Here is a 21,484-nt window from a genome sequence, read left to right as displayed (position 1 = left end):
ATTACTTTGGAACCAATTTGGACACTGAACTGCCATGAGCTACATCTGTGCAGGGGTTCTAGATTATCTCCATGCATAGTCCTTGGTTGGAGTATCAGTCTCAGGAAAGACCCCTGTGCTCAGATTTTTTGGTTCTGTTCCTCTCCTTGTGGAGCTCCTGTCCTCTCCAGATCTTACTATTTCCCATTTCTTTCATAAGATTCCCTGCTCTCTGCCTAACAGTTGGCCATAAGTCTCAGCATCTGCTTTGATATTCTGCAAGGCAGAGCCTTTCAGAGGCCCTCTATGGCAGGTTCCTAGGTTGTTTCCTGTTTTCTTCTTCTTCTTCTGATGTCCATCCTCTTTGCCTTTAGGGATGGGGATTGAGCATTTTAGCCAGAGTCTTCCCTCTTGATTAGTTTCTTTAGGTGTACAGACCCAAGTGACAACACATGCTAGAGAGGATGTGGAGAAAGGGGAACCCTCCTCCACTACTGGTGGGAATGTAAACTTGTACAACCACTCTGGAAATCAATCTGGTGCTTTCTCAGACAACTAGGAATAGCGCTTCTTCAAGATCCAGCTATACCACTCCTAGGCATATATCCAAAAGAGGCCCAAGTACACAATAAGGACATTTGCTCAACCATGTTTGTCGCAGCTCTATTTGTAATAGCCAGAAGCTGGAAACAGCCCAGATGTCCCTCAACTAAAGAATGGATACAGAAATTATAGTACATCTACACAATGGAATATTACTCAGCAGTGAAAAACAAGGAAATCATGAAATTTGCAGGTAAATCATCCTGAGTGAGCTATCCCAGAAGCAGAAAGCCACACAGGGTATACACTCACTCATACAGGCATATAATATAGGATGAACCTACTAAAGTCTATTCACCTAAAATGTAATCTTTTAAGTACACCAATAAGCATTACTCTTGAGGTTTGATGTGTCTGGCGGGGAAAAAAAAAGTGACAATATTATATTCACAAACTACAGAGATCATGTTAACACAAGTCCCTGAGCTATACATGGGTTGTCCACGAATGGCCTTGTGCTCCATGAGTACTGTGGGTGGTGCACAGCACGCTCTGCACAGGAGGGATCACTCCAGCTCTAACCAGGGAAAAGTCAGCCGAGAAGAAACACTTTCTCAACCACTTCTTGTTCTGAGAAGACTAAAAGATTAGCTATGAAACATGATTATTTTACATCAACACGGAGGAGGTCTCTTTCAAACTTACCCTTTGGTAAAGCAGGTGGACCTTCGGGACGTGGGCTTGACAATATCCAGTAAAAGAGCGTAGCGCAGCAATAACTTTGGTGGTAAAAAGTACTGATTTGTGTCATCATCCTCAAGAAAATCTTTCAGCATTTGCACAGAGAGGTCACTGTCCTGTTGCTGTTTTCTGTCAATTTCTTGTGCAGTTTCAAGCTTAAAAAGAATGGTATCTTTTCCAGAACACTGTGTGCTGCTGCTATCAAAGCAGACATTTGGTTCGGTTCTCTTCAGTCTTGGCTTATTTTCTGCAACTACTGCATTTTTTTGTGGCTGTACAGTTACAATTTTAGGAAACTCCATCAGTATCTGGCATTAAATTTAAAAAATTACACAACGGTCAAAGTTTTATTTAAAATAAGAGACAAATTAGTAATGTCAACTGAAGACGTGGAAATTGCTAAAAAGACAGACACTGGTTAGCTTGTATTTACATGAGATATTGTTGGAAGTTATTAATTATACAGCCATGTATGCAAAAAGTGAGGTGCAGAGGATTTATTTCACAGAATTCCTGTTTGCTGTACTTAGTAATGGAAAAGCTCACAAAATTTAAAATCAGATACACAACTGGAAAAGAAGTTTAAGGAGAAACACTGACATTGGAAAATGCATATAGAATAAAAGCTTATCAAACTCCTTCTTTAAAAAGACAAGACTGCAAACATCCTCAAATCTAAAACAAAACTTGCAGTGTTTTTCACCGAGAACACTTAGAACACTGACATCTCATGGGGGTGAGGGTAGCCAGTGGGCATGGATCATAATCATGCATAAACTTCTATTTCACAGATGAGGAGTCAAGGAATTCTTAGTGATTAGGTCTTCCTTAACATACTCTTCACATTGTTTCTGGAACTGTCCAGTATGGGAAAGAGTGTCTATCACAGGAGAGTCAAGGGACAAAGCTGGTCCTCACTGGTAGGACTGACAGGCTGTTGGGCTTTGTTCACAATGATTATGCAAAACAAAGTTCTTTGAGCCACTGAAAACTGTTATCCTTCCTCATTTCTTATGAAAACACATACAATTTTTCAACAAGAATCCCAACTTAGCATTTGAGAACTTGATGTTAGCTTATGCTAATCGTTACCACATTTTAATCAATTAAGATAAATAATGTTGGCACCAGAGAAAGTATAATAAATATGTTTAAACAGGCCAATTAAAAACAGCATTTATATTTTATCAGAAGTAATCAACAGCTGTAAATGGGAAAAGAAAATGACAAATTTAACAGTCAGTGGTCACGAGAGTTATGATGGAATAACAACACTAATGATAATTTTTAAACTTATAAAGCCTTTGTGAGTTTTGGCTTTGTTTAGTTTAGTGAAAAGTGATATCAGGAAAAGCAGAGATCTGGAAATGGATGCAAAGATGAGCTGCATTATAAACTCAATAGGCACAGAAGCCCTAAGCAGTTACTGAGAAGAAACTGGAAAACTGAGGTTTATTCATCAGTAAACAGTAATATTAGTAGCAACAACAATACCTGACCAGGGACTTGAAAAGGTAAAGGCTCTGACTGAAGCTTTGCGATGAGAAAATACCGTAACCTTGAGTTTGGAATGCCAAGCTGCAAGCAAAACAGAAGGGATAGTTACCATATGAAATCTGAACCAACTTCATTCAGCACCTAGCATACAGACTCAGACAGACACACACCTAGTTTCTGCCAAAGCAAATGTTGCTACTGATTTTTGGAAGACTTTCTTACAGAAGAATCTAAGCCAGTTAAATTGTTGTTCTGTGCCTTTAGTTGACTAAAGATTATTCCTGACAAAGCATATATCCATGTATCCAAATAAGAAGAAATATAGACATTTTTATTTGTTATTACTTTTCCTTTTCAACAGCAGGAGTTACTATACTGTAGAAGAGGCAATGATGTAAAATAAAGTTAAAGAGATCACTTACACTGCCAACTGCCAACTTACACATTAAATTTTTAAACTAGATTTTATCATTTGTGAACAAAGAACTGTATAATACAGCTAATGATAAGAAACTAAAAAGAACAATTGCAAATACAATATTTAATGCAATCAAACTTCAATTTTAATACAATCAAAATTTCAAGAAACAAGTATTTTAATTTCTTACATGAAATGAAAGCAATGATTGCATCCTAATGTCATGCAACAAAAAGAAATTATAAATAGTATGTCTACTTTGTTTTCAATCTTGCATTACTTAGAGCATGTGTCTTACTGAATGTAAGACACATGATTTAGACATGTAAAACTCCATTTATTTTCAAAAGCTACAATCATTTATTTTCCAAAAATAAAAATACATAATATCTGATGAACCTATTTTATGTACAGGCATGCACCATGTTCTTCAGAAAGTAAGATTCTTGTCTGAGCTAATTTAACGCTAATGTGAAACATTGAAAATAGATCTATTTTGTTTATGACATCAAACTCCCGTAAGTGATCACTTATATAAAGGTTTGAATTATAGTACTTACAGAGGAGGGAGATAGTAGAAACTCCTGATACTGAAAGCCACAGGCTTCTAAAGTTTTTATCAGCAGCCCTCTAGAAAGAAAAGAGTCAAAGAGAAAATCATCCAGCTACTGCTTAGAAAGTACATTCTTCTAAAAGAGCAAACAAGTCTTCAATGTCAGTAAAAGCCCACCTTTATTCAAGCCATTTAGAGACAAGGCTCCCAAGTCATTACTTGAGGAATTGCATTTTAATAAAATGTTAATAGAGGAATCTCTAGCACAGTAAATAGAGCTGCCAGACAATGTGATCAAGTGATGAAAGCTGAACTGGTTAACTAAATGGTTCTGGGTTATCTTTACAAATGGTCCTTGGTTGGAGTATCAATCTCAGAAAAGACCCCTGTGCCCAGATTTTCTGGTTCTGTTGCTCTCCTTGTGGAGCTCCTGTCCTCTCCAGATCTTACTAATTCCCACTTCTTTCATAAGATCCCCTGCACTCTGCCCAAAGTTTGGCTATAAGTCTCAGTATCTGCTTTGATACCCTGCAGGGTGGAACCTTTCAGAGGCCCTCTATGGTAGGCTCCTGTCCTGTTCCCTGTTTTCTCCCTCTTCTGATGTCCATCCTCTTTGCCTTTCTGAATGGGGATTGAGCATCTTAGCCAGAGTCCTCATTCTTGATTAGTTTCTTTAGATGTACAGATGTTAGTATGTTTATTCTATATTATATGTCTAATATCCACTTACGAGTGAGTATTATACCACGTGTGTCTTTCTGCTTCTGGGATACCTCACTCAGGATGATCTTTTCCAGTTCCCACCATTTGCCTGCAAATTTCATGATTTCCTTGTTTTTTTATTGCTGAGTAATATTCCACTGTGTAAATGTACCACGATTTCTGTATCCATTCCTCAACTGATGGGCAGCTGGGTTGTTTCCAGCTTTTGGCTATTACAAATAAACCTGCTACAAACATGGCTGAGCAAATGTCCTTGTTGTATACTTGAGCATCTTTTGGATATATGCCTCGGAGTGGTATAGCTGATCTTGAGGTAGCACTATTCTTCATTGTCTGAGAAAACGCCAGATTGATTTCCAAAGTGGTTGTACAAGTTTACATTCCCCCCAGCAGTACAGGAGGGTTCCCCTTTCTCCACATCCTCTCCAGCATGTGTTGTACTTGAGTTTTTGATCTTAGCCATTCTGATGGGTGTAAGGTGAAATCTCAGGGTCATTTTGATTTGCATTTCCCTGATGGCTAAGGATGTTGAGCGTTTCTTTAAGTGTTTCTCTGCAATTCGATACCTAGAACCCCTGCACAGATGTAGCCCATGGCAGTTTAGTGTCCAAGTGGGTTCCATAGTAATGGGAACAGGGACTGTCTCTGACATGAACTGATTGGCCTGCTCTTTGATCACCTCACCCTGATAAAAGAGCAGCCTTACCAGGCCACAGAGGAAGACAATGCAGCCAGTCCTGATGAGACCTGATAGAGTAGGATCAGAAGGAAGGAAAGGAAGACCTCCCCTATCAGTAGACTGGGGGAGGGGCATGGGTGGAGAAAAGGGAGGGAGGATAGGTTTGGGAGGGGACGAGGGGAGAACTACAGGGGGATACAAAGTGAATAAACTGTAATTAATAAAAAAAATTTAAAACAGCATATTACAAAGTAGGTGGCATAGTATTTAGTAACAGAAATATTCCCTGCATGAACTGTGTTACTGATTTTGAATAATATTCTAGCATAAAATTATTATTAAACTGTTTTAAAAATAAAAGAAAAATGACTCTGGGAACTGAAACTACAATTTCACTGGGCAAATCGGAGGGGAACAGTTATGAGCAACAGGTGAATCGAGGACTCAGCTAGATGCCTTCTTTCCACATAGGCTGTAGCTGAGGGAACCCTACCCCTGGGCCACCTCTCTCATTTAACTGTAGGGTACTAGGTGTTCATCATGAGGCTGCTCTTCATGAAATAGTTATACTTGTAAATAATACAAAAATCAATATTCACTCTGGAAAATCAAAATGAGAACAGAACAAAATGTAATGTTTTTATATTATTGGTAAAAATTTTACCTATTAATAAAACATGTTTTACAAAACATCAGAATATATAGTTATTATTTATATCTTTATCTCACAACAGTACCTACGATAAAATAGAGCAAGATAAATATATATTTTTACCTTGTTGAAGATAATTCAAAACCTTTCACATTTTCTAAAAGAATATACTTGGGTAATTTTTGTAATCTAAAACCAAAACAAACAGAAATACAAATATTGAATTACAATGACATAAAAAGAAAATCAGAACTTATGAGAAATGGGGTTTAAAAAACTTTCTAGATTTTTTAAAAAGAAGAATTTTAACTCTAATTTATCCATGACATGGTATGCTTGAAAAAGCTCACAGCTGAAGTTAACTTCCATTGAAGCCCATTTCAAACTACAGACTTTCACAGGGCTTCTGCATTGCAAAGCTCAAAGAGCTGCCATTCAGCCATGGTGGCAGCATTCCCTAACCCTGGCTGCCATTCAGCCACAGTGGTAGGTAGCATTCACTAGCACTGACTTCCATTCAGCCATGGTGGCAGTGTTCACTAGCACTGGATACATCTGCATGACTACTATGAATGAGCAGAGGCAGCAGAATTAGCTGGTTACTGAAAGCTCTGACAGTCACTAAGGAGAAAAGCATGAAATTGTGAAACATTTGCTGTTATTTTATTAGTTGTGGCAAAAGAGGGGTGCATGTGACAACTGCTAATCTCTACAAAATGGCAAATGTTACATCCTTTCATACCCACAGTTTTAAATGTAAGGTACATCCTAAGAATCTAAAATTTTACCTTGGGAGAATATCTAGAATATACAAAAAGCTATTTGTCCTTGGATCAGTCATATCGCCCTGAAGGCCAATCCTAAAATGCAAAGAAAACACAAAAAAGTTTAACAAAAACTTTATGTAATGAAATGAGAAAGACTTAGTCAGCTAAGAGAATTTAAATAAGTTGATCTTCACCACATGAAACAAAATTGAAAAGAAAGAAAAACAAGCTGGTTGGGTAGGTCATAATCTGGAGCAGATGGAGATGGTGATAACCACCATTGAAACAGGCCAAACAATGAGGAATACTGAGATAATCTTGTCCGGTGTAAACAGACCCTTGATCTCAGGGTTTTAATTTACAAGCAGAAGTTGAAGCTTACGTAGACAAACTAGGGTCAGCTCATGTAAGCAGGTGGTACCAGGCTATCAAACAAATTGTACAAAGGTTCACAGCATGGTCAAGGTTCAAGTAGAAAGGAATACTTGGATTGGGTGTGAATAACAGGAAGGATCAGGGCTTAAATTTCAGTACTTAGTAGCTCATGGTCCTAATCTATGTGACATCTCTGTCACTTTACCCATACCTAACACCAAGGCTAAATCTATCAGTGGGTCTGAGGTATATCTGGGGATCAAACTGGACATAACCAGATTCCTCAGAAATCATCAGTTTTTATATTTGGTCCCTTTCCATCCTGAGTTCAGATAACAACTACAGAATCAGTTAGTGCCAACATCAGCAGCTAGAATTAGGCCAATATACAGGAAGGATGGCAGGAGAGAAGACACTAGGCCCATTGCAGTAGTACATAAGCTCAGGCTGTATTCTGTTCTGTACATTCTAGGCCACACTGTGCCATATGCTTAAAGCCACCTTTGTATGGAATGTCCTCTGCCATCTCGGATAAATTCCTATTCTGCTTCAAACAGCTCTGACCATGCCTCTGGAAGAACTCCCCTCTCTGGGCACGATACACACCATCTTTTCCTCTATGTTCTCATGGTACTTTCAGAGTTCTCACAGTACCAGATGCCACAATTTATATAACACTAATTTATGAATCATTACTTTCAATTATAAAGTCTGAAGATTAGAAACAGCAGTGGCAAGCCGATAGTATGACATACGGGCACAAGAAACCCTCAGGGAGAAAGGCGTCCTCAAGTTCAAAGATGTTAAAACATATGTAGCACAAGAATATTCACTTGAATCAGAATATTTATTACATAACACTCCAGTTAGTCATATTAGCACAAAATATAAAAATGATTAACAAATAATGGTTTTGACATTGTCTAACTGTATAGTCACAGGAAAGTTAACCCTTTCTATCCCTCAGCTTCTCACCTCCAAAATAATATTAATAAGACCCTATTACTGTGGCCACTTAAAATAATTTATTTTATTAAAAAAAGAAAATGAACTAGATTTAAGAAAAAATTCCTTGAGATACATTGTTGAAAATTACCATATAAATTCGAAATGAGAAATTACAATGTAGCTATAAATCTAAATTATAATATTAATTTTGAGAAATACATAATTTGCACATATATAGTAAGCCAGCTTTTAATTTTTTACATATGTAATTTACAAAGAAAATAATTCTTAAGGAAATTCTGTTTCACTAATCAGAATTAGCTCTGAATACTTAAGACTAAATGGTTTAAAGGAATTAAGGTAATTTGAAATAAAAATAAATGTACCTTAGATGTAACTATAACATATTATTACATATTTACTATTAATTAAATTATTTTGATCTTCTGACTGTAACTATCAATTCCTATGCTTGATGCTGAATTATAAACATGAGAAAATTGAGGGATACATTACAAAGTATTTTAAAGTTATGAGAGTTCAGCTTAAGGCCCTCAAAGTTCTTCATTCTTCTCTTCTCCCTTCTTTACTCTTCTTTCCCCTTTCTTTTCTTATTTGGGGTGAGGTGTGTGTCACCCTCATCATTTACACCCAGGGCCTCAGGAATGCAAGCATTTACCACTGAGCTATATTCTTAGCCCACACATACTCTTCCTTAAGAGAAAAAAAAATTGTGATACAAACCTTGTGAATGGCTGACATGGAGGGCTCATTAAAATCATATTGAAGGATAGCTTGTCAAACTCTTCCAGTGAAATGCCCTAAGGAACGAACATTTGAAAGAAAAAATGGATAGAATGAAGAGAATAGTGCTGAACACTTAGAGGTAAAGATGTCAGAGATCACGGGTTTAAACGACAGTGCTTCACAAGGCAGCCTCAGTTACACCGACTTCCCAAAGCCGTCTTGTGAGGAAGGGACACTGGACTCCTCCACATTTGTGCCTCTGTGGGGTCTCAGGCATAACACTGCTGGGTTTGGACTCAACCATGAGGAACTTTAATCTTGTATTTAACCACATCTGGCAAAGTCCTGGGGAATCTTTAAGTACCTATCTATGAAAATGCTTCTCTGTCTCGCGAGTGTGGTGATGTAATGAATAGCTACCAGTCCAGTGTTCTCTGTCAATACACGAGCAAATTAACAGGCCTCGTGTTCAGGTATCAGCAACTATATTATTGTTTTGCTCTTGGCACAGTAACTTCAAATGATTATAGACAAGATTAATTTAAATGACACCAAACTTGTTCATTTATATAATCATACAAAAACACATATGTGTATACATAGATCAGAAGATAAACATTGAGAAACATGCCAGGGACTTGCCAATTCCCATTAAGCACTCTTGGCCCAAAATGTAAGAGGAGTAGACAAGCATAACCACCTCTATAATTATTATAACAAATCTCTAACAAGTTTGAGTATTTTGATAAAGCAGGAAATGCTATGCTCTGTATTCTATGAAGAGTGAGTGAACCTGGGAATGAGTCAGTTTTCTCTGCTGAATTTAGTTAGTGACAAACATAACTCCAGGAAATAACACATGAATCTTGAGGAAGTACTCATTTTGTAAAATTTTATTACAAGAGACTAAAATGTTCAATAAAAAGAACTGAATTTTATGAATGCTTTCAGACACAGTTTTCCTCTTTTCAATAATGAGCGCATTAAATAATAACAAAAAAAAAATCCTTACTTTTGGCATTAGTGCATTTCTGAAAGAAGGCCACTTTGGTCACACTGCGAGCATCCTTCAGATGTGCTTCTGATCAATTTGTTCATGATTTATATATAACTATGGAATCTATACTCATAAAATAATGGCTTTCCTATCCTGTAGCATATAACTGATAAACAATGAAACCTTACAGCTGGCTAGTTCTTATCCTACCCTGTCCTGTGTAAGTATTTTATGTATCTATACTTACAGCAATTAGATTTTTCCTAAGGACTATACCAAGTTCCATTATAATTTTTTTATCTTGAAAGCATTTATCCAATGTCAGTTTTGGGTGGCTCCGCGCCTTTCATCCTGTATCAGCATTTTCCTGCTATTTCTCTGTAAGTACAGTATGTTTATTAAGCAACTGTCCATTTACATGGCAGCCATTGTTGCATACAACAGTGAACAAGCTCAGAGAAGTGTCTGCTTGCAACACTTACACACTAGTCGCTAGTGACTTCCCACTCGCTAGCTGGATAAATAACTGAGTACTTTGGCTTTCTCTATGGCTTTTTTACTCAGGAGCTCTGCCACTGGTTATGAACCTATGTGTGACGTCTCAGCCTGACCACAGATGATTACAAAGACTTCTCTGGCACGCTTTCTGGAGAAAGCTGCCTTCTTAAAAGCAGACCTGCTGCACAGCCAGGACTGAATTCCAGTCTCTGAAGGGAGCTGCAGTCAAGGTCTTGCTGCCCTGGACAATCAAGCTCTTAGCAGTTACCTTCCTAGTCCCATAGTCTCTATTCATTCCAAATAAACCCATTCTTCAACTGCATTCTTTGGCTATCAGAAGTCACCTGCTATTGCCTGCTAGAGAGACTGGAGGAGGAGACCGAACAACAATCTTCCCCACTCTATTTGAGTACCAAGCATACTTCTTCTCCTTGGCCTCCCCCTCATCCTGTCCTCAGGCCATGGCTCCCTAAGCAAGGAGATGACCTCCACCTTTGTTCTGAAATATGGGACACAAGGTGAATCAGTGTTTTCTCGTAAGTTAGGTCCTAGCTGATACTTTATGACCTCATCTGCATATGTTAACTGAAAAGGTCAAACTTACAGAGGCAAAGAACTGTTTGAAAAGTAACAGTCAAACAGTACCACACTTCTGGTAAGGCTCAGGAGTGAGTTTGGGTGATCTAGTACACATGGTAATGGACTTTGTACCTGAAACGGCCCAACAGTCTCATACACAGTATGAATGTAGGGGAAAAACATGCTCAGTTTAACCATTTTGTAGCATACATATGTGAATACATAAAAATCATATACCATAAGTATATATAATTCATATTTCTTGATTGTGCTATAAAGTCTTCCTTTCCCCTTACAAACATATGCTTTAATGAACTGACCCTCCTTTAAGTGAGTTGGAAGTGCCTCTCCAGCCCCTATCCTTGTTTCCAGTAATTTTATAGAGTATGCAGATATTATGGTTTACCATTGTCTATTAAAACTAGCAAGAAATATAATCAAAGTTTGAATACCTCAAATTTCTATTGGTATACATCTGAGGAATTTCAATTGGTCCAAATACACATAGTTCCTCACCATTTCTCTTAGGGAGTAGGACAGATAGGATATTGAATTTAGGTTGGACCACATTCAGTGGGGACTATATTGAGAATTGGTTGATTTGGGTTGTATTTGGTTAAATATTTACATTAAATTCAAATTTAAAATAAAACTTCAATACAAAATCCAGCAATGCTATTTGCAATTTTACAGAAATTATGGAGCCCAAGTGCACGTAAGTTTGTGGGTTGAGTCAATTGAGAATTATGTATTTGGGGTATTCTCACTCTGAATATATTTAAACTGCTACCTTCATGATGAGAAGGCTATACTGATTCTGGCTGGCCATGGTGCTTATGAAATGCACTGTTATTAGTTATTATCACACCTGGCACTGCAATCAAGGCTAAATTTCTGTAGCCAGACAGGTCGTGGGCCTTAGGTGAGAACCTGCTACTAGTACTTTGCTAAGTTGGCACAGGACTAATCTGACTCCTGGTGACTTATTGTTATACCCCTATTAGTGCATCTCTCAAGCATCATCAGAGGAGCTTCTTTTTGCAGAAGATGAAGATTAACAGAGACTCATAACCAGTCAAGGAGCAGAGCACAAGGGACTGTTCAGGGCTCAGCCTTAAATGGGAATCTGAAGTTGTCTGTCTCTCTGTCAGTCTGTATGTCTCTGTCTTTCTCTCCTTCTCTCTATCTGTCTCCCTCTCTCCCAAGGGCCAGAGGTCATCTTGTAGGAGGGGGCATAAGGTTGAAAGAGCCAGGCAGTGGATGACTACAATGAAAAAATATTTTCTAGACACAACAGGGCAGTTGTACATATGAACTCACAGCAGTGGAGACAGCATGCTCAAAACCTGCAAAAGCTACACAGAGAGACCCTGTCTCAAAAATCTAAAAAGTGAGAGAGACAGAGACAGAGGGAGACAAAAACAAACAGGCCAATAATAAAAGTTTTTAAAAAACTAGAACAAACAGAGTAAAAAGAAAAGAAAGGTACAAGAAATACAGATATACACATACACACAAAACCCATAAAACAAAAATCAGGAACCATAGTAGGTAACCAAAAGACAAGCAAGGTTAAAAAAAAAATCAGTATAAGATAAAATCACCAAAAGCACCAAAAATAAGATTGGGTTGGGCTGGAGAGGTGTCTCAGCAGTTGGTTAAAAGCACTAGCTGCTCTTTCAGAGGTCCTGAGTTTAATTCTCAGCACCCACATGGTGGCTCACAACCATCTGTCACTGTAATCTCATGGGATCAGATGATCTCCTCTGGTGTAGAGAGAGATGTGCATGCAGATAAAACATCCGCATATGTAATTTAAATAAATCTTTAAAAAATATAACTGAGTTCATTTTGTGCTGGCCATCTATGCTTATAACCTTTTAAAACTGAGTCCATGAAAGGTGAAATGCATTAACTCTGATGACTTTGTTATTGAGCTTTCGAGAAGTAACAGGTAATGAGCCCTTCCTTACTGTTACCATGTGCTATAAGTACTGTATAACTGTTAACTGTGAACCACTAAACTTACTATCACCACAGAACCAAGCTTCTGGAAGTTAAGTCTATTCTCAACTTGTCAATCTTTTCTTTCAGAGACCAAATATTGACCTCACTCTTTAAGTGAAATTTTTTTATTAATTAATTTATCTAATCACTTTACAGCCTGATGGCAGCTGCCTCCCTCCTGTCCCCATCTCCCTCCCCTTCTCTGAAAAGGGGAAGCGCTCCATGGTTTTTTTTAACAACTTACTCTCTCTTCTGACAGAATTTAAAAATGAATCCCTCTTCCCTACGCAATTGTTTTCATGATTTATTTTCTAGTTAAGCCACCAGAAACCAGTATTTAGGATTAGAAATATGCACTTTCACCACACATATGTACTGAAATAATAATACATACTTACTTCAATTGTCTTTGCCAATAAGTGCGTGTGAGGAAAATTGTGCTTGTATACTTCATTAGCAACAGTATTCACATCGATAGCAGCCACCACATGTGCAGGGATACAACTTTCTGTAATGACAAATGGAGCACCTTCAGAGGTCTTCAATATCAGCCCATCATCAAGAAAAGCTGACAAAGCAGGATGCAGCAGTGCCTTGGCTCTCTGCCTCAGCTGCCCAGCTTGGTCTCAGACCATAATGAAGAACCAGGCAAGAAGGAAGCTGCATGAAGAAGAGTATTTCAGTACTACCTCCAGTTCATCTCTCTGGCAGCACTCTAGGACCTAAGAATAAAACTGCACCTTTAGGTTCTCATAGGAGATAGCTTTCCTTTCTCATTAAGCTACATGCTTATGCCAAACAGTTTTCCAAGTTAAATAAAAAACAGGAAGGTATAATATACTCTAAAAGCCCTATTATGCAGAATTTTATAAAAACAAATTACCATGTTTCTCAGTCCCGAAGCAACTTGATGTGCTTTGAAGGCTTAGTGGTGGTGGGGCGCCCCTTTTCACAGGAGTAGGGGAGGGGATAGGGGAAAGAGGGATGGGGGGACTGGGAGAAGAGGGAGGGAGCTAGGATGTAAAGTAAATTAATTAATTAATTAAAATTTTAAGAATGTGAAGACAGAGAAAGAGAGAGAGAAAGAAAGAGCTGATTACAAAACCACTGAAAAGTTTTGTTTGTTTGTTTGCTTTTGTTATTTGGAGACAGGGTTTCTCTGTGTAGCCTTGACTGTCCTGGACTTGCTTTGTAGACCAGACTAACCTCAAACTCACATAGATCTGCCTGCCTCTGCCTCCCCACCATGGCTGGCTTGCAAATGTTTTTGGTATAAGTTTATTTTGTAATAACAGTTTCAGTGACATATAATTTACACACAAGGGGATCAGCCTGCTTAGAGTTTAATTTTTAAATGAGGTAAATTCATTGGTGTCCAAATGTAAAAGCTTCAGAGACTAAACACTGTCCAAGAGAACAGAGGAGCCCAGAGAGGAAGAGATGCACATATTGAAGGTACACCCTGCTCCAGATTCAAAGAGCTGTACCACATTTGGGGGTTGCTATGAAAGTTTGAATTCTACAAGCGTGGCTGTTTCTATACCTCATAATTACCACCCTATTACCTCAAAACATGTACAAAATCAATTATTCATAGACCTTGTTCAAAATCAGAAGAAAACATGGGGAATTTTAAACATAAAAGCATCTGAAACTTAAGGGAATAATTGGTTAACACAGTGAGATCACACTTTCTCTTTAGCAGCCATTTGTTAATTAATGACCAGCTTTCCTTGGTCCAAACATATAAAAAGAAAGAAATTTGGGACATAAGGAGCTAGAACTCACAAAGCAGGCACCTGCACAGATCACTGAGCAAAGGCAGAGAAAGACTCACATGCTCAGAAAGCCACTGTAACCTTACCCTGAGTCCTAAAAAAGATAGGTTCAAGCAAAAACAGGGACTTAAATGTCTCCAGGTAAATCCTCCCTATATGGTAGGCCCAAACACTCAGTGATCCCCCAGGTACATCCTTCCTGTGGAAAAGGACACCATGCCTTACATGTGGCACTACACTAATACCAGAGGGAGCTGCCTCAAGCCAAATTTAAACTTAATAACTAGTTTCTTAACTCAGACTATATTTAAGGTTATAAATTATATCTTTGTTAAAAAGCATGAAACACCTCAAACCATACAGCAAAAAGACTTCTAAGCCAAAAGGTATACAAACATTAATTTTAAAAAATCATGAAACTTAAACTTACTAATTCAAGTCACTAATCACTCTGAGACCTCCGAATTCAGCTTTGCTAACTATGGTGAATTACAGTCTTTATGGTACAGCCTGATTTGCTGTTCTCCATAGAAACAGGGGGATGGCCTGGAGGTGGTTAATATGACTTTCATCTTTTTTCAGGTTGACTGAAAATCTAATCATGTGCTGAATCTATATCATAGTCAATAATTAATTTTATGTTCTTGTATTATATGCCTAGAGGACATAAAGCCTGACAAAGAGCAACTGCCAAATGAGTGTTTCATGTGGAGATCCAAAACTTAATGAACTGAAAAGTAATTCTCAGAAAAGAATGGAGCTTTACAGGCAATAAACAAATGCACTATTCTCATGGACTGAAGCACAGATTCTAAACTGTTACAAAATTAGAACCTATTGCACTTCCAAAAAAGTTATTTCCATTAGGGAAAAACAAACACACACATACACAGGTAGAGTATCTGAAACCCAGTTTCCTATTTGCAATATATGCATATAGTAAGATAATGAGGCTAGGACCCAATATAAACAAAAATTCTTTTGTTTCCTATATGTGTTGTACACATAGCCTAGGCATCATTTTAATTTCAATTTATTATTTATTTATTTATTTATTTATTTATGCTTAAGCCTTTACTCACTGAGCCACTGCTAAAATATCTTGGTGGCTCCAATTTTATAGAAAATGTTTGTTTTCTGTCCATCTTTTACTCCAACCAAGTATATGAGACCAGGGGTGGAATTTTCCACTTGCTGTGTCAAGCCAATACCTAAAAGTCTTTGCTTTTAGAGCATTTTACTGTTTGCTGTTTGGATTAGGATGCTCATCCTGTACTAAGACATTACTGGCACTAACTTGATTTTTAAAATAATGTTTGGGTATGAGTATGCTTCTAAGGAGAAATTAAGCTCATAGCTAACAAGGGAAAACAAAAAACAAAAATCTTTGAGTGCTTGGGAAAGACAAGTTTTGAAAACACAAAGTTGAAGATGTTAAGGTGTAGAGGATGCTCTAGAAATTTGCACATGTGAACTCTCTCACTTGACCCAAGAGTAATTCTCAAAGAAGCAAGAACTGGGAAAGGAACCCAGCAGCGTTTTGAAAATATTAGGAGGGATGTGCTTTCTAGCCTTTCACAATGCTGTGCCTGGGTTTTGTTTGAGATGTTTCAGTTACTATTCTGGATTTCATATTTATTAGCAGAAAGCACAGTTTTTTGTTTGTTTGTTTGTTTGTTTTGTTTTGTTTTTTAAGGTGAGACATTCCCGTCAGAGAAACACAGTGCACACTGTTGTAAGGGTTGTCTGGCTGGATCTACCTAGAAATGATGAGGACTCCATGCTACCATTTCTGAGGACTAAAATTTATAATGCAAGTTTACCTCTGAATAGCAATAATGTCCCTCTTTTTCTGATTGCTGCTTCGGAGACACTGTAGAGGAAAACTTAGCTGGTAGGAAAAGGTGCAGGTACATTCTCTACAGTGCCTAATAAATACACTTTCATGCAAAGTTACTAAGTGGGAGAAAGACCAATAGTTTCCAAATTCAAATGCAGGACTGAGCAATTCATGCTGAAATAATTGTCTTCCTTTATCATGTACTTTCTGATCTGGCCCTCATAAAGGTTGAGTAAATACTTGAATGACCTCATACTTGCACCTGAGACATTTAATCAGGTAGGTATGTTAACACTGACCTCTAGTTGTGAAACAGTAGATCAGATGAGTACATCCAAGGTCTATTCTTTCGTTCAAAGTGACAGCCTAACTGGGAATAAAAACACTAAATATAAGTGACCTGTAAAAAATTATCTGTCAACATGGTCCATTGAGACAGGTAAAGGCATGTCTGCTAGCTGAGTATGACAATATTCACTTGACCCCAGGGACCATATAGTGGAGGGAATGGATCCAAACATGAACGAGTATGTGGTACATGTCCCCTAAAATACAAACACACACACACACATACATATATACATACATACAAACATACATACGTGCAAAAAATAATTTTCAAACGTTTTTATTGCTATTAGCAAGTATCTTTCTTGGCTTTTCTTAAAAGTTGTTTGCATGTCTAGCTATTTCAAAGAAATTATTTTAACACATAAAGTGAAAACTTGAGTTCCCCCCACACACACACACACACAAACCCACTTAGTTTTCTCTGAATGTCTTATAAGTTTAGCTGATAGTCAGCCATGTTTACTTTGGGTCAAGACACTTACTATAGTCAGCCATGCAGGAGTGTGAACTGAGAGCTTATTATACCCTTGACACTTCATCTTATAACTGAAACATTATTTTTCAACAAAACATAGAAAGACCGAGAAGAACTGGAGAAGTGACACAGGAGAGAGAGATGGCAAATTACTGTATGAAAAGGAACACGTGAGGGAGCTTATATGCATAAAAAGAAAAGATGTCACATCAGAAAATACACAGTTCAAAAGCAGAGATGATGTTAAGAGAAACTTGAGAAACTGAGGCATGAAAATCTTTTCCAAGAAGCGTTCACGAAAGCCCAATTAAAACTGTGTTCCTGTGAGGAAGCAGCCACTACTGCCCTCCCTTCCATAAACCTACTTCCTGTCTGCTCCTCAGGCAGCCCTGGAGCTTTCCTCAGATGAGCAGAGAGAGGCCATGAGAATCCCTTTTGCCAGGGCCACAGAGTGAGGCAGACATTATTTACCCTCAGTCCTGAGACATAATCCTAAGGGTTAAGGAGTCTTGATTTCCCAGGGCAAGCACTACACTAAAATCTTTGTTTCTAAATATAGGTAGCTGAAATTAAGAGTTAATCTAAAACTCTAAAAAAAGCCTACCAACCAGTGGGACTCTCTGATGGATGAGACCAGGGACATTTCACATTTGCATCCTCTAATACAGTACACACTTGTAGGTGGGTATGAAGCACTTAGCCTGAGTTCAGCACAACTAAAGAGATGACTTTCTCTCTAACTTCATGTTAATTTAAGTGTAAATAGCTGTGTTTGTGGCATCCATTCTGAGCTTATAGTCACCCAGCTAGTCAACAGAAGTCCTGCCAAGTAATCAGCACTGTACAGTGGGGAAAGAGTGGAAGAGGAATTCATAGTGAAATTCTCACAAGCTACACAGCATTGGGAAAAGCACTCTATCTCCTCCAGACTTCAATTTCCTCATTAATGAAATGGATATTTAAAACAGGTCCCATAAAGGGCTCCTATAAAAAATAAATGATGTTAATAAAATATCTAGCAACAGGAGATATTCAGTAATTATTAAAAATTCCACTCACCACTTAGCACTTATCTGAAATACTGTAAGTTACAGACAAAATGGTGATGATGATGGTTTCATTTTTTATAATTATGAAAGCTAGGAAATTAGGCCAATGAGAAAATTTAAGTTGTAACTATTCAGTGACAAATTTCAGAAGTATTTTAAAAAGATTTTAGAGTAGCATAAGCAGAAAGCCTTCACAACAGTAACTAAAAGGCTTTAACCTCCACTATAAATATTAAGTAAAAATTGATTAAAATATGATCTCAGAACAGCACTGAGAAAAGCAAAATTTTCCTGGCCTTGCTATCAACCCATGAGATACAAAGAGAAAACAGGAAAGAGTCAGGCAATCTTTTCCCTCCAGTGTATGTATTATTTGTTTTGTCTAATTTACAAGAAGATAGTACAAACAGAAATCTTCTAATGATACTCAATGACTGTTTAGGAAATGAGGGTAAATCTTCAAATCATATTTCGTGACCTGCCATTCTATGACCCAGACTTTAGTGCCAAATTTACAGTTAAAAGCAGAAAACTAATGCAAGAGGAAAACCCCTTTGCTGTTGTTGTCTAACTATTTGCTTTTTCTAACAACTATACTGTTAACTATATGGTGGAGGGTTAGAGTTCTCAGGAGATGGTTCACTGGGTAAGAGTGCTTGCTCTGAAACCATGAGGACTTCTGTTCGAATTCCCAGCCCTCACATAAAATCCAGGATGGCTATACATGTACCCATCCATAAGGACTAAAACTGAGATGTACAAATAAAGAAATCAATACCTGGTGATATGATGAGTCACTACTTTAAGTTTACCCAAAATTTAGAGGTAGCCTTTAAATGAGTCTATATTTACAATCTTTATCTCGACTAGTTTGGGATGAGTTTTGACATTTGCAGAAAACACTAGCCATTCAAGTGAATGCACTACACATCTTTGTTTCATGAAAAAAAAAAAATGCATTTCAAATATCAGCTTCAAAAGCAGAACAGTATCCAGGCAACAACCTGAGTAATCAACTAGCTACACATCTGCAAACAAAACTATATCTTTTAATCAACATTTCCCAAGTGTTCTAATCTGATGTAAGAAGGAAGGATTCTTCAACTAAGGAAACAGGAACTTCATCACAGAGCAACTTAATCAGCTATTTCCAAATGTGGACACTAAATACAGTAAATAGAGAGAGGGCTATTTGTAAATGGTATCTCCAGTATTTTTTTAAGGAATATGGAATATTTTCAGTTCTATAGTCTACAAATTTTTCTGGCTATTAGACCTAGTTATTTGGAAATTTGCACTGAAGAAAAATATAGCCAAGTTTGTAAAATATACATGTAAACTACATGCATGTATAGGAACAGATACATTTAAAGGACAATCCAGTAAAAACCATACTGTTCATTGACCAAGCTAGTTACAGAATATCTTGTTGAGTCATGCCCCAAATGTTGACAGTCTCTATGTGTGGTTTATACACTGACAACAGGGAAAATAAAATAGCACATTATCAAAGGCTATCATTGTGATGAAATTTAGAGATGTAATCTTGGCTTCTTTGTACTATTCAATATTTTAGAGACAGAAAGAACAAACTACTTCTTGGTTGGTTTGTTTTATTAGGACGAAATTTGTTTTAGAGTCAGGGCATCACCATGTGGCCCGCACTGGCCTTAAACTTCTGATCTCCCTTGCTCAAATTCTAAATGTTGGGATAACAGGTATGCCTCACCATGATCACCAAAGAATGTACTACTTTTACAATCAGTACAAAACAAACAATCAATTTGACTTTTCTTATATTTGAATAAAATAATTCAACATTCTTTTTGTTATGAGCCTGAGAAATAAGAGGAAAATATCAAAGACAAATGACAAAAAAGAAAATACTCCTCAAAACACTTGTTAGGCTGTGAACACACACACACAAACAATGGTAACTCAATGCATGACTTCATCCCACTGACTCAATGAAAAAAAAAAAAAAACAAATAGGAGTTAAAGTTCTTTAAAGGAGTTTACAGAGAGAAAAGCAATTAGCATATGCCCCAAAATGCAATGGTTGCATGCAGAATTTAAAGGAAATAAACTATTAAATAATTAGCAAGTAATACAAACACATCTGATACAGCTGATTACAGACTTCAACTGCAAAGATTCTAAATGTGTCTTTTGTAAATATGCTTTGAGGAAACAGAACCATTTGGTAAATGTCCCACCACTATAAAATATTTACAGTGTTCTTTGCTAATGTTTTCTCAATAATCAACACTTTCACAATGTTTGACATATTCAGGTAAAAGCCAATAAAAACTATAGTAGAAGACAAAAAACAGTATTTTCTGTGTCTAGTTAACTATTAAAAACTGCCATAAATATAATTACGAGGGCTCAAGATATGACTCAGTGGTTAAGAGCACTTACTGCTCTCCAAAAAACCCCAGTTCAGTTCCTAGCACCTATGTTGGTTAGCTAACAACCACCTGCAATTCCAGCTCCAGGGAATCTAACAATCTTTTATGGCCTTGTCCAGTGCTCACACACACAGGATAGATAGATAGATAGATAGATAGATAGATAGATAGATAGATAGATCGAGAGAGATACAGATATAAATATAGATATATTAAAAGATACTCCTCAAAACACACCTTTTAGGCTGTGAACATACACATAATGGTAACTAAATTATATATACATTATACATATGTACATACATATAACTAGGTCTACATATAGTGTACATGTATACACATATGTATAAGACATATAATATGTGTATATACACATTTATGTAACATATATAATATAAGCAATTATTATATCACTCATAAAGATCTCCCAAACTAACCTCTGAAAATCTCATTTCAATTTGTCATTCTGGATCCTGTTTGCTTAACAGTCAATTCTTTTTGGAAGCATATACCTTTCATCAATATTAACTAAGAATTTCAAAATCTACACTAAAATGTGTTATAAAGTTAGCATCATTATTATCTGATTTTATCAGTGAGGAAACACCAAAGTGGAATCAGTTAATTGGAAAAAAAGGAACATTACTTAGTATCATTATACACCCTACATCTTTTTCTTAGCTCTCACAAAGCATGTTATCTTACAAATAATGGACCTACACTCTGAAATGCTAAATAACTTTCAATATTTCACACAAGTATTGTGAGTCAGTCATCACTTATCTGACTTCAAAATAAAGGCATGCTTTTATTTCTCAAAGAAACCGGTAACACTTGAAGGCCAGGCAACTTCAAACATCACTTTTTTTCTAAAGTC

The 21,484-nt window shown here is 37.1% G+C and overlaps 1 protein-coding gene across 7 annotated transcripts in view; it reads right to left on the bottom strand.

Annotated features, from left to right (window-relative positions):
• Nucleotides 1–21,484, bottom strand: part of Trdmt1 (tRNA aspartic acid methyltransferase 1) — a 48,370-nt gene that overhangs the window by 13,272 nt on the left and 13,614 nt on the right. For 4 of the 7 annotated variants that reach the window (XM_060372970.1, XM_060372968.1, XM_060372965.1 and 1 more), the window contains exons 2-8: nucleotides 13,102–13,211; nucleotides 8,620–8,696; nucleotides 6,574–6,645; nucleotides 5,909–5,974; nucleotides 3,739–3,808; nucleotides 2,758–2,841; nucleotides 1,228–1,571 (exon numbers count right to left, since the gene is read on the bottom strand). In XM_060372970.1, coding sequence (XP_060228953.1) covers nucleotides 1,228–1,571; nucleotides 2,758–2,841; nucleotides 3,739–3,808; nucleotides 5,909–5,974; nucleotides 6,574–6,645; nucleotides 8,620–8,657 — 674 coding nt within the window. In that variant the 5' untranslated portion in view covers nucleotides 8,658–8,696; nucleotides 13,102–13,211. Of the gene's footprint in view, nucleotides 1–1,227; nucleotides 1,572–2,757; nucleotides 2,842–3,738; nucleotides 3,809–5,908; nucleotides 5,975–6,573; nucleotides 6,646–8,619; nucleotides 8,697–13,101; nucleotides 13,212–16,620; nucleotides 16,688–21,484 lie in introns of all 7 variants that reach the window. The other 3 variants (XM_060372969.1, XM_060372966.1, XM_060372967.1) reach the window with 3 other exon arrangements.

The sequence above is a fragment of the Meriones unguiculatus genome, chromosome 19 (assembly GCF_030254825.1).
Source record: "Meriones unguiculatus strain TT.TT164.6M chromosome 19, Bangor_MerUng_6.1, whole genome shotgun sequence".
In the NCBI taxonomy this organism is placed as follows: Eukaryota; Metazoa; Chordata; class Mammalia; order Rodentia; family Muridae; genus Meriones; species Meriones unguiculatus.
The sequence above is the reverse complement of the archived record's forward strand: the minus strand, read 5'-3'. Positions and strand labels throughout refer to the sequence as shown.